The following is a 13,238-nucleotide window of genomic DNA, read 5'->3' as shown; positions in this document are numbered from 1 at the left end:
ACATACCCAACTAAGAAGACAGCATTAGAAGACTTGTGCTTTTTATACTGAGCTACTTTGTTTTTTGTAAGTAGGACCCCCATCCCCAGCCTGTGCGTGAAGCAGAGTTACACATCTTTCAGCTATATAAAACTCTACATGCACTTGATGCTTCTTTTCCACAAATGCAACTTTAAGACACAAAAAACAAATTTCAGTTGTTAAACCTTTGCTACTTGACAAAAGGTTGAACAATAATGCTGTCTGAATAGGATCCAGTGGCTATAGGAAGTCTACACCCCCCTTGAACCTTTTTTCCAGAGTCTGTGGTATCAGTACTTCAAGGAAGATTCCCCACAACTAACAGCAGGCTTTGCATCTTTCAGGGCCAAACATTGTATTGGGGGGCTTTTGTTTGATTGTGTATACGCTCTAACTTTGTCTCACCCCTTTGACGCAATACTGGGTGAGGCAATACTTAGAGCGGTGAGTATGTTGGGGTAAGTCTATACCAAGTTTTGTATACTTAGATCTGTCTGTATATTCTTTGACAGAGTTTGAACCATTTTGTAAAGTCCCTGGGTATTGTTACTAGACACCAAGTAAGTTATGCCAAAGGTTTTCAATTGGCTTTGAGCAGAGCTCTGCCTGGGCCCCTCAGGGACATTAAGCCACTCCAGTGTAACTTTGGCTGTGTGCTTTAAGTCACTGTCAGACTGAAAGGTGAAATTCCATCCCGGCTTCCACTTTTTTTGGCAGAGGGCAGCCCGTTTTCCTCTAGGACTTTTCGCCATTAATTATTCCTTTAATCCTGAAAAGTACCCCAGTGTGTCTGCCAATGAGTACCTCGCCATAAGACTCTGCTGCCATTACCATGCTTCATGGTAGGGGTGATGATAATCTGATGTGCTGTGTTTGTACCAACCCAAAATTTGCAGTCAGGCCAAAAGTCATTTAAACAAACCAGTTTTGTTACATCATTACAGATTCACCCAAATGGGATTCACAGGGTGGGCATTCTTAAGTAATGGCTTCCTCCTTGTGACCCTCTATAGGCCAGATTTGTGGACTGCTTGGGAGATTGTTACATGCAAAGTTTGACCATGCTTGGCCATGTAAGCCTGTGTTCTTTTTCAAAGTTGCCAATGGCCTGTTGGTTGCCTCCCTGCTCAGTTCATCCACTTTGATTTAGGCTGGGTAGCAGTAGTGTCATGCATGTACTTAAGTATCTTCTCTGTGCTCCAAGGACTTTACAATTTTTATACTCTTTCCCAAATCTGTGCCTTTCCACAACTTTGTCCCTAGAATTTTTGATAGCACCCTAGCGCTCATGGTTGGGGTTCAGGCAATATGTATGACTGCCTCAAATCAAATACATGTTAATTTGTGAACAGACCTGTGTACATTTAGCCACATTTTTTGTATTATTTTCTCCTATGTGTGCCCTTTACTCCACCCCCCCTTTTGGGTTTTTATTTTAACATGTACTACCCACCAGTGAGAACCCACAGAACTGCTTATATCCTATCATCATGAATCAGTACAATTTAGCACAGGTGGTGCCAGTTCACTTGGTGTGTGTGTGTGTGTGTTTTGAAGGCAATTAGTGACACCAGAACTTTGAGTAATTAGGACAGCTAGAGAAGTACAAAGTCAGAAGGGGAGCAGTCACTTATCCAACCAAGGCCATGTTTTTACTTCTACATTTTCTAAGGTATTCTGGATTTTGCACTTGGCAGTTCGGGGGTAGGAAGTATAGAAACAAAGTTTTATGCCATTTGCATCCAAGCTGTAAGGCAAAGGAACATTTTCAAAGGGCATGTAGACTTCTTCTAGCCACTGACCATGGAGGAACACCAGTATGGTTGTCTTAATGTCAAGTGAGGCTCTTTCCAACACCCTAAGAGTTAAGTAATAATAGAGAAGTGCTTACCTGAATATTCTCAGGGAGACAGTGACCTTCTCAAATTCTCTAGCTTTCTTGTGACCTTTTTGGATGACATCGTCTGGAATGTTTGCAAGCCTGGCTGCATTAAAACCATAGCTTTTTGGACATGCACCGTTGATAAACTTATATAGAAAAGTAATAGTTTCCTGACTTGGATCCTCACATTCATTTTCAACCATGCAGGCCTAGGAACAATCAAAGAAGATACAGATGACAATATGTAAAAGCTGACAGAAGCACTGGCCATTAAAATGGCAGACTAGCTTTAATGTGGATAAGTGCAAAGTGATGCACATATTTTTTTTTTTACTATTAGGAGTTGCCACTCAAAAAGGATTTTGGAGTCTCTGAATTGTAAGACAGTACTTTCAAAGTGGTGTGCATATGTTCATCAGTTTGTGCCTAGGGCTGCAGCTGTTTAATAACACATGCACATAAAATAGCCTGGCTATGTGCACAACTGCGCCTACTTCTATGTGAACGCTGCCTGTGTGCACAAGCACCACTTCTATTACATAAGTGGGTACATTTTAAAAGGGTATGTGCCACTGCCATTGCTGGTTCTTTGCCAGTTAAGATAGGTCTTGCAACTGACCCCTACTTTGATAGCCTGAACACCCCCCACTTACCCAGACCCTTTATACCTCTGTTATGGCTTTTTTTTTTTAAACTTTCATGCCATCCATAGCAGAAGTAAAGTTACACAGCAGGGGACCGTGGTGCCTATCAGATCATGCAAGTATTTATGTGCAAGTTTCTGGTTCACGTATCAAAGGCTCATGTACTGACCCTTTTTGAGACAGTTGGAGAGGCGGGCATAGTGGCTTTTATGCACATCTATGTGGCTTTTAAAATCCATTCGGCCCACGTGAGCCCAACATTTGTGCATCCTCTAATTAAAGGTATCAGGCTTTTCAAATTCACCTTTAAGTTGAAATCATCATAGCCTTAAAGGAATTAGAATTGAATGGATTTAGAAAGGAATGGAGAATAAAATATAATGCATCTATATGCATGGTGCAACAGCTTGAGGACTTTGTGCAAATGTGGTGGTCCCAAGATATTGCAGCACTAGCAAAAGGCTACACTCCTGCTAAAGGGAATGGACTGGCTCTTATGCACTTCAGCTTGGAGAGATGTTTATTAAAATCAATAAAGCAGAGTTGCTTACCTCTAACAGGTGTTCTCAGAGGACAGCAAGATCTTAGCCCTCACCCATGGGTGGTATGAGCAGATAGAGCCCAGACCCACAAAAACTTGTCAGTTTCTAGAACTTTGACTTGGCACACTGAGCATGCCCAGGATATCTTAAACCACACATCCATGCAGGGTCCCGCTCCAGTCTTATAATGCAGAATTATCTATATAACTAAAAATTAGAAGAAATCCAACTTCACAGCGTGGAGGGCAAGGTTGCCTGTGGCCTAAGATTCTGCTGTCCTTTGAAGACACCTGATACAGATAAGCAACCCTGCTTTCTCAAAGGACAACAGGATGGTAGTCCTCACAGGGGTGAATCCCTACCACAGAAAGGGGACCAACTGGCACATCAACAGTGCTGTTAGTAACAGAGTAGAGACAGCCTGAACCCAAACAGGCCCTAAGCAGGGAGATTTGGGTTCTACAACTCAGAACAGGTTTGGAAGGACAGTCTGGCCAAACCTGTGGCAGCAGCCATCCCTAAGCAGACAATAGTGTGGTGAGAATTTCAAGTTGCAGCTTTGCAGATATCGCCCATGGGAACTGCTTGCAAGGGGCCCACCAACACTTCCACAGCTGACAGAATGAGCCTCAACATGGCCTCCAAGATGAAGTTGCTGCCTGGCCATAACCTTGTGTTTTCCACACTCCAGGCCTTTATGCAGAGGGTGTCCTGCTGCTGTTGAGGCATCTGCTCTGCCACCTCCTGCATCTGCTTGCAGATGTCCTGCAAGTACTGGCTCGTGTAGAGCAAGTAGAAAAGCAATGCGGGCAATAAGCATGGCCCCTTGAAACACTTTCCTCCCAAGTGCAGCCCTTCCCCAGGGTGCTGAGGAATGAATCAGAGACCACCCAGCTCTCAAGTGCAGATTCTAACACCACCAACTGATGGGGCAGCTGTGCCTTATCGAATCCAGGAGTGTTTTGGATAAGGTAAACCTTGTTGGCCTTATTCACGGGAGGCACAGTGAAGGGGTGTTCCCATATCTTCAGCAGCAGCTCCTTAAGGATCTTGTGTACTAGGACCACCCCTCTCTCCTCAGGAGGCTCCACAAACTGGAGGATCTCAAGCATTTTGTACCTGGCATTCTCCTCCATCAGCAAATGAAATGGGATGGCTTCTGCCATCACTCACAAACCCTACAACGGTTAAGCTCTCAGGCAGGGACTTCCTTCCCTCTTCTGAAGAAGGGTCTGAGGGGAGTCAGAGCAGGACTTGGAGGTATCCTCTTCCCAGAGGTCATAGGGACCCTCATCCTTTTTGTAAGCCACAGGAAGGGCCTTAGCTGCTTGACCTTTGGGCATTGACAAAGCTGGATTTGGGGGGGGAGGAAGCTTCCTCCTTTGAACCGGCAACGCTCACCGTAGCAATAGGAGGAGGCATCTGTGCCCTGCTGGGTACAGATGCCAACTGAATCGGTAATGCAGTGATGAGCATATTGAGCTTCTCCAGCAGTGGTTCCAGGACAGCCACTACTGGCACTGGTGCAGCTGATGCCAAAGGATAGATTCCCTGCAGTGCCCATTCTACCACCAGCTGGACTCAGCGCTCCAGCTCCTTCTCAAACATTGCCAATGTCAACACTGACTGGGAGGAAAGAGGGGCAGCCCAATCTTCAGACACGAGGTGGATCTGTGACTGATCTCAGGACTGGTGACGACAGGGAGCCCAGCCAAGGGAGGACTGGTGCTCCTCACCATGGGGGGGTTCGGTTCAGGGGCATCCCTGTACATGAACAGAAACGTGCGCCGATGCCTCGGCTTCCCTCTATGCTCTGATCAGTCTTTTCCTTGTGCCAAGGCTAATGAGGAACCAGACATCCTTGGTCTAGAGGAGATCAGGGTGCCAGAGACCGACCAGCATCTAGCTGCCCGCAGCAACTAAGGTCCCGCTGCCGTTGATGGCAAGGTGTCCATCAGTGTGGCTCCAAGGTCCATCAATTTTGATGGCTCTGTCTTTGGCTCAAGAGCTGTTTCATCTTATCAAGTCAAAGTAGAAGTCCCTTCAGAATAATCTATGCGCAAAAGGAGCAACCCTGACCATCCTGTGCTACACCCCCCCGACAGAAGACATCTCATGAGAGTCCATAATGGACATGGTCCTCATGCACAGAGTATCGGCAAAAACCAGACAGGGCCATGACGGGACAAAATAAAAAGGCCACAAAATAAAAATTAATGGCAGGCAGCAATCGTTGGCAAGCACTGAAGCACCCCCGCTGGAGGAGAAACAGACTATGAAAGGAAACTTAACTGCAGCATCAAAAACCCTGACTACGAGCACTATGGGGAAGCACCAAGAGGGACCAGCTATTGCAAACCAGGTGGAAAAAAGTTTTCCAAAGGCCTAAATTCAGCCAACGTGAGCTCACTCACACACTGATGGTTCTAACGCTGTGGAAAAGGAGTGGAGAGGGGACCCTATGTGGATGCGTGGTTTAGGGCACGCTGGACCTGCTCAGTAAGCCATGTCAAAGTCCTCCAGATCGGTGCTCCATCTGATATCACCCCTGTGAGGACTACCATGCGCCTTGTCCTCTGAGCATAGGGAATGTATTAATAAACAGTATTTAGCCTTTCAAAACTAGAGAGCATCCATGAAATTAGTAGATTTGAAACAAGTTTACAAATTTTTATTTATTTATTTTTTTAACTATATACAATTAAGCTACAATCTGTTGCAGGACAACATGGTCAGGGCTAGTAGTGGACCTGGGATTTAAATAAGTTGATAGAGAGCGGGTCCATTAATAATTAGCCAGACAGACTTGATTCGCCATCTCTTATTTTAAAGCATTAGCAACATGGCAGATCCTAAAGGAAAATTGGTTACTACCTGCTAATTTTTGTTCCTGTAGTACCACAGATCAGTCCAGACTCCTACGTATTGCCTCCCCTCCAGCAGATGCAGACAGAAAAAGTTTCACTGTCACTGTACTTAACCCAGTGTGCCACCTGCAGTCGCTCAGAATGGTCCTTTACCCAAGCCAAGATGACAGCAACAACCCTAAATTTCTAAGCAAGCTTAGTTCCCTCCAACAAGCCAGAAGGTGAAGTTGTCCAAAAAGACAACAGAAAACTCATGTCCCAAATTTAATGTAAGCGATCGGCATTGAAAACTTCCAACAACTCCACACTATATACAAACCAACAGTACGAGCGGCAGACTCTCCCCACCAGTGAATGGGCGGGTCTCTGGACTGATCTGTGGTACTACAGGAATGAAAATTAAAGACTCCTGGGATGTACCTAAGCTCCCCTTAAGTCAGGTGGGAGGTGGAGAGTTCTGCTCGTAGAACACCTCTCACTAAAGCACATGGAAGCCAGAACCCCTGACATCCAAGCAACAATGCCTAGCAAGAGTGGGCAACAACTTCCCAGTAGCCACCCAGCAAATTTCATGCGGACACCCCTAATGAGACTCAGCGCAGGAAGTCGCCTGAAAACGCGTCAAGTGCATCCTTAAACTCCCCAGTAGCAAGCACCCTTTAGAAATGTAAGTTAACTCCATTGCTTCTTTCAGCCACCATGCAACTGTAGCCTTAAACTACTTATTTTCCTTCTCTGGACCATGCCACAGTACAAAGAGGAGATGTGATCTCTGGAAATCATGTGACCTTTAGATACCTCAATAATGCATGCCTCCACTCTAAGAACCTAAGCACCCCTGCATGAGGCGTAGAGGAATCCAAAGCGGAACACAGACTACCTCAGGCAGAAACGAAGGTACCATGCATAAAAATACCTCCAACTCAGACATATGTAGGAAGAGATCTCAACACAACAGCGCCTGGAGCTCCTCAATTCTCTTGGCTGAACCAATGGCAACCAAAAAAACCACTTTAGTCAAGTCTAACCATAGCACTCTCTAGTGGTTCACACAATCTTCTAAGGACTAGATACAGATTCCAAGATGGACAAATGTTCTTAGCTCCCTGAAGGAACCATAGAACATCCAGATGTGCAGACAGATGAGACCCTTGCACCTTACCCCAAAGACAACCCAAAGTTGCTACCTGGACACTCAGAGTTAAAGGCCAGTCTCTTGACCAGAACCTTTTTCTGTAGAATAGCCAAAGTGTGTGACACTGTAGCCTGAACAGACTGAGGCTACACTCAGTCAACAGCAGACCAGGACTCAACGATCCTCCAAATTCTCACATACATCAAGGATGTAGAAAGTGGAAATAACCACTTTGTCTCCTCTCAGAAGCGAAGCCACGAGACAGATGTGAGCCGCCTAACTCAAAAATATTGGGCCCTGGTGGAAAACAGTCGACCGATGTCAGACTCTCAGGGGCCCATCTATGGCCATCTTGATTAGATCTGGTCGATGTGGCACTTTGGAGCTACCAGAATCACATTGCCTGGATGTTTTTCTATCTATCTGCCGTAATCTATCGTCCACCAGAGGCCGCAGGCGTGAAGACAAAGAATAATCCCTCAAGGCCATGGAGGCACCACTGCTCCAATTCCTTTGTACTGTGTTCTGTTCAGCGGCTGAAAACTGACACCTTGGGGTACTCTTTGGTCGGGATAGCCCCATCTCCGTGAATGAGACACTTCGCTGCCTCAGACAGTACCCATTCCCTGGGGTCTAATGTTCTCAGACTGATAAAATCCACCTGAACTCTGGCTATGTGAGACACTGCCAGCCGTTCTAAATGCTTTTCTCCCAGAGAATCAAGACCTGGGCCTCTTGAGCCGCTGCCTGATTCTTGGTTCTGCCTTGGCGTTTGAGATAGTCCACCATTGTCTGATAGGATCCCAACTAGAAGGCCACATAACCTTGGCAGACAGGCAAGCAACACGAGTTGTACTGCTCTCGTCTCTAACACATTGTTAGGCCATGAGGCCTACTGTTTCAACCACTGGCCCTGCCACACCGCCCTCCATCAGTGGTAAAGATTATCCAATTCTGCAACACACTCTAGATTGGTGTGAGTAAGCACCATGAAAGACTTGCCCTGGCTTCCCTCTTGAACAGATGAGGAAGATTCCTCATCAACAGATTCCAGCAAGAGAAGAGCCCTTGCAGAGGCCGCATATATGCAAACGCCCAATGCATTAATTCCAATGTCAATGCCATAGAACCTAGACCTGTACAATACCTAGTCCCTAGAATGGAACACAGTTGCTAGAATAAAGAAAATCAGACAAATTAAAAAAAAAAAAAAAAAGGGACCAACTAATAGAAAACAGCCATGCTGAGCCTGTAGCTGCCTTGTGACGGGGAGGGATCTGAACCACAGATTTACACCCCACAGATGAAAGAAGCTAGCGTACGAAAGGGTCACCAACTCCCAGCTCGTCCACCTGGGCCAGACAGGGAAGGATCCACTAGGACCCAAACCCTCCCTGGGAGGAAGGCTCATAAATCCAAAACAGTCTCCTGACTGCAGAACTACAGGTTTTGCACCATCTACTGGAGACTGAGAAATACTGAGGGAGTGCAGGTGGCACACTGGGTTAAGTACAGTGTGAGTGAAACTTTCTCTGTCTCCATCTGTTGGAGGGGAGGCAAAACCCATAAGTCTGGACCGATATGAGTGGATCAATTCCATGTATGTCAAACAACCTGGACTAGCCATGCCTGCGGGACAGGAAGTTAAGCTTAACAGACCATTAGTCTGCCCTAACATAGCATTTTTTTTTTGTTAAGTAGATCAAGTCTGACTTATGTTATTGCAAAATGAAGCTAGGCAGACTAGATGGGGCTTAGGATTTTTGTTTGCCATCAGGAATCTAGTGACCAGATCTTTTTTTTGGTGGGGGTGGGGTAGGCTGTGGGTCTGTATCCTGGCGTCAAAAAAAGAATATTTTGCCATTAACTGCTTCTACGGTATGCATTACTTTTTGAGCTTGTACTGCTAAGGCAGCTTCTGCCTGAGCTTAAATGAAATAGTAATTGGCATCACACACACACACACACTAAATACCCTGCGCCTTTGAAAATGAAAACTGCACCATTTAGATCTGACAAGGCTGCAGCTTGTCTGCACAGTTCTGGGACTTTAGCAGCATGCTCTACTCAGCAACACATGTATTACATAAGCAGAATACAAGAATTATGTCTTCAAGTCTCCGTTTTTATACCATCAATTTTAGATAATTTTGCTTAACTAAGTTTTGGTGAGATGTAAGGCCTAGGCTGGATATCCACAACAAACAGCATAAAGAGGTAGGACTGTCCGAGAGTACGACTGTACTAAAGGAGCAGGACCTACGCACCTCTGAGGCAGTGACCTGACCTGTTTATACTTACCATGTGGCCCAAGCGCACGACAGGGCTATGCACGTAATCCTCCACCAAGGAATGGTAGTGAGTGGAAAACAGCGTGCGGCACTTTATATTTTCAGCAAGTTCTTTGACCACGGCACTAGCTATGGCTGTGCCATCAAATGTGGCTGTGCCCCTACCTGAAACACAAAGATAATACTGGCAGGGATGTTCCAACTTCAGACTTGATAATCAACAACTGTTTAAAAGCTTTCAAAGAGGAGAATACAGAGGATGCTTTTTATTAGGGCAATGAACATGCATTAACCTAATAAAAGCTGTGCTTTGTACTCAACAACTCTAACATTTAATTTTTGCCACGTTAAGAGGTAGATTTTCAAAAGCCATTTACATAGATGTGTTATCTGTCTAAACGGCACAATTTGGTATATTCAGCCTTTTATCCAGATTTAAAAAAAAAAAGGGCCATAACTAACTCAGCCCGATAAGTTGCGATATTAAGCAGATCTAAAGTTAAAAAATATCTTATCCAGCTAACTTTAACCTTGCCCAAGTATTAAATGGCACAGCCACACCACTGAATATCCACTTACTTAGCCAGCTATATCTGAATACTGACCTCACTGTGTCATTTTTCTCTCTAATTGGAAGAAAAGTTCTTTCTTGTGTTCTAGATCAAGAAAGAGGATATGGACAGCACATCATACTTAACCCACTTACTGGACAAAGAAAAACCCAAGGCCAGTGTTGTCTGCCTGTACAGCAATCATGCAGTTAGCTACCAGAGGCCATCACACAAATAAGATGTCACAAAATATAATTAGTTTAACCCTATTTGAATCTGCTATTTAAAAAAAAAAAAAAAAAATCTCCTGCTATCACAAGATGTCTGGCTCCAAGACAGTTATCTCCAGTTTCTCCTGCATTTAACAACTTAAGTCTGCATCTAACTACTCTGGGGTTTAAAAAAGTGGCTACCATTTTTTAAACCAGTCTGTACCACAGCTAAAAGGAGAAGGAATAATTACATTTTCTAGTTGCTTGCAATTTCACAGCATGGAATCAAAAGCAGGCCCAGCTGCAGAATATGGTGTTTCTTGTGGAAGTGGGGTAAACAAGAGAGGGGTGGCTACAACAAGAGGCACCCTTGGGGGCACACGAGGCCTCATTCCCCACCAGGCCGATTCTCAGATTCTGCTTGCCTGCATGTTCTTCCTTAGCTCTTAGCAGTGCGAGTAGGTGAGTGGCGCTTCAGGCCATGCTGCCTGCGCAAGACTTGTGACTAGACCCATGCAGGGTCCCATCGATACATACGGTGTCCCCAGCTACTCAAACCAGGAGTCAAAGTAGGTGACAGGAAATGGTAGCAGACCCACCACTAACTGATGTTCCTGCTGTGCGGGTAGAATTATGTGGGACAGTGGAGTTGAAGTAGAAAATACAGCATGACTAGAGGAGATCAGCAGAGACAGGAGGCGATAAGGGGAAGCAGATGAGAGGAAAGACAGGGAAGAAGAGTTTTATAAAAGCATAAAAAGGGAGGAAGGAAAAGAGGGAAAAGTTAGAAAAAAAAACAAAAGGAATGAAAAAAAAAGAGGCAGAGCAGGAAAAAAAAATGACACAGAAAAAAAAAAGTTTGAACTTTTTACCTGTTAATTTCATTGCCTGTATGTCCCCAGATTAGTCCAGACTCCTGGGATTTGCTCTCCTTCCAGCAGATGGAGACAGAGAAAGTTCTGCTAGCATATAACCTGGTGTGCCACCCACAGTTCCTCAGTATTTCTCTGTCTCCAGCAGATGGTAGCGGTGCAAAACCGGCAGTCTGTGAATTAGTTAAAGAGTTAGGTTAGGACTGAAGATTACCTCCCAGAAGGTTGTTAGGTCCTGGTGGGGCCATCCCTTCTAGTTTGAGGTGGACAAGCAGGAGTTTGGAGATCCTTTTTTGGCTCTGTCCTTATTGCCACTGGGAGGTTGTTCAACTGGTGGTGCCAGCTCCTCCCCCCCCCCCCCCCCCCCCCCAAGGAAGACGTGAGGACCCTGCGGCTGCTGCTTCAAGGAAGTGTTCTTTTTGTGTTTGCTTTCATATTTGTTTTTTTTTTTTTTTCTTCGTGCCGCGTAACTCGAGGCCAAGGTAGATTGGTAAGGGCTCGTTTTCGGGTTTTCCAGCATCCTCTCAGCAGCGGCAAAGACACGCGAAGGAAGCCATGCCACGTGGCAGCTGTTGTGCTACACGTGGAGAAGTGCGCACACAAGCCTGGACTCCTGCAGCTCTCTAGAGAAGAGAGCAGCTCGGGCGTGTCGGGAACACATCAGACCACTGCAGGGATTGCAGATGAGTCCAATGCAACTACGGTTCATTCCCAGTGCACCTGGGAGCAGTGGCCATCTTGAATTTCTTAGCCACAACAACTGAGGCTGCAGGTGCAGAAGGAGCCCTTCCCCCACCGCTGTCCCCAGCTGTTATGGAGACCAACAGAGGCCCAGGGGGCTCAGGAACCTCTGCCTGAGAGAAAGAGGACGTCCTGGGGGAGGATCCATCAGGATTTTCTCCAGATTTTGTCCTGCTTCACAAGGCTTATCTTGCCAGGAAGGTTGCGGGCCATCGTATTTCCAGCATGAGGGACAGACTCCGCATCCTTCCAAGCGGTCCAAAGAGGACGCAGGCGAGTGGAGCGACCAGGGTTCGGCAAGTACTGAGTCAGCTTAAGTGTTGGGAGGATGCAAGCGAGCCTTCGGGGAGCTGCTGGAGGAGGACACGTCGCCAGGAGTGGGGCCAAGCCATCATAGTGGAAGGGGACAATCGGAAGGTGATTGTTCTTTTCCACAGGGAAGAATTGTGGCCCTTGATTCCATATGTTCTTAAGGAGCTGGGGGAATCAGGGAACCACCGAAAGATTCGGATCATGAAGAGATGGACTCAGTCAGGGAATGTTTAGAGGTACAGCAAAAGCTTTCCCTTTCCATAATGTGCATAAAGAAGCTTGTGATCCGGGAGTGGGAGACTGCGGAGGTCGGCAGAGCTATGGACAAGCTATATCCGTTAGAGGACACGGGAGTTGTTTCAGAGGCTTAAGGTGAATGTCTCAGTATTGGCTGTTACTAAGAAAGCAACTATTCCTGTGGCTGGTTCGGCTGCGATTAAGGATATGCAGGATAGGAAGTTGGAGGTCCATCTCAAGAAATATTGGAGGTATCGGCCCTGGGTAGTCGAGCTGCAGTGTGCAACAGTTTTATGATTCGGGCTGGGTTCAACAGTCACAGTCTGATAAGGTGATGTCAGAGGCCAAGTGCTTGGAAGCAGTGGTGGCCTATGGAGAAGAGGCATTGTATGATCTCATCAGAACATCCTCCAGGACTATAATGTCTGTGGTCTCAGCCAGGCAATTTCCTTGATTGTGAATCTGGTCAGCAGACGACTGGTCTAAATCTCAGCTTGGAGCGCTTCCCTTTAAAGGGAAAATGCTTTTTGGAGAAGATTTAGAGAAGCTCGTGGAGCTCCTGGACAAGAACAAAGGTCATAGGTTGCCAGAGGACAAGCCGAGTGGCGGCAATAGGTCCCCTCTCTACATGCCCTTGCTTCAGAGCAAAAAAAATCGGCTGTTTCGGCAGAGTCGGGCTTCAGGAAGGGATCAGAGACAAAGCACTGGGAGGCAGTCCTGGACCCAGTCCTTTTGAGGCCGAAAGCCAGCTAGAGACAGTTCCGGTTTTACAGGGAGTCTGACACTTTTCTTTGAGGAATGGGCCAAGATCACGTCTGATCAATGGGTCCTGTGATAAAACAAGGTTACGCTTTAGAGTTTGCGACCGCTTAAGCCACGGTGTAACCGTAGAGGTTCCGAACTGGATAGTGGTTACAACCAACGCCAGACT

The 13,238-nt window shown here is 46.1% G+C and overlaps 1 protein-coding gene across 2 annotated transcripts in view; it reads right to left on the bottom strand.

Moving 5' to 3' along the window:
• Positions 1–13,238, bottom strand: part of MSH6 (mutS homolog 6) — a 46,524-nt gene that overhangs the window by 980 nt on the left and 32,306 nt on the right. For both annotated transcript variants that reach the window (XM_029593379.1, XM_029593378.1), the window contains 2 exons: positions 9,393–9,547; positions 1,913–2,112 (listed from right to left, as the gene is read on the bottom strand). In XM_029593379.1, the coding sequence (XP_029449239.1) occupies positions 1,913–2,112; positions 9,393–9,547 (355 nt within the window). The remainder of the gene's footprint in view (positions 1–1,912; positions 2,113–9,392; positions 9,548–13,238) is intronic.

Source organism: Rhinatrema bivittatum, chromosome 3, assembly GCF_901001135.1.
Source record: "Rhinatrema bivittatum chromosome 3, aRhiBiv1.1, whole genome shotgun sequence".
In the NCBI taxonomy this organism is placed as follows: domain Eukaryota; kingdom Metazoa; phylum Chordata; class Amphibia; order Gymnophiona; family Rhinatrematidae; genus Rhinatrema; species Rhinatrema bivittatum.
This window is presented reverse-complemented; position numbering and strand designations above follow the sequence as displayed.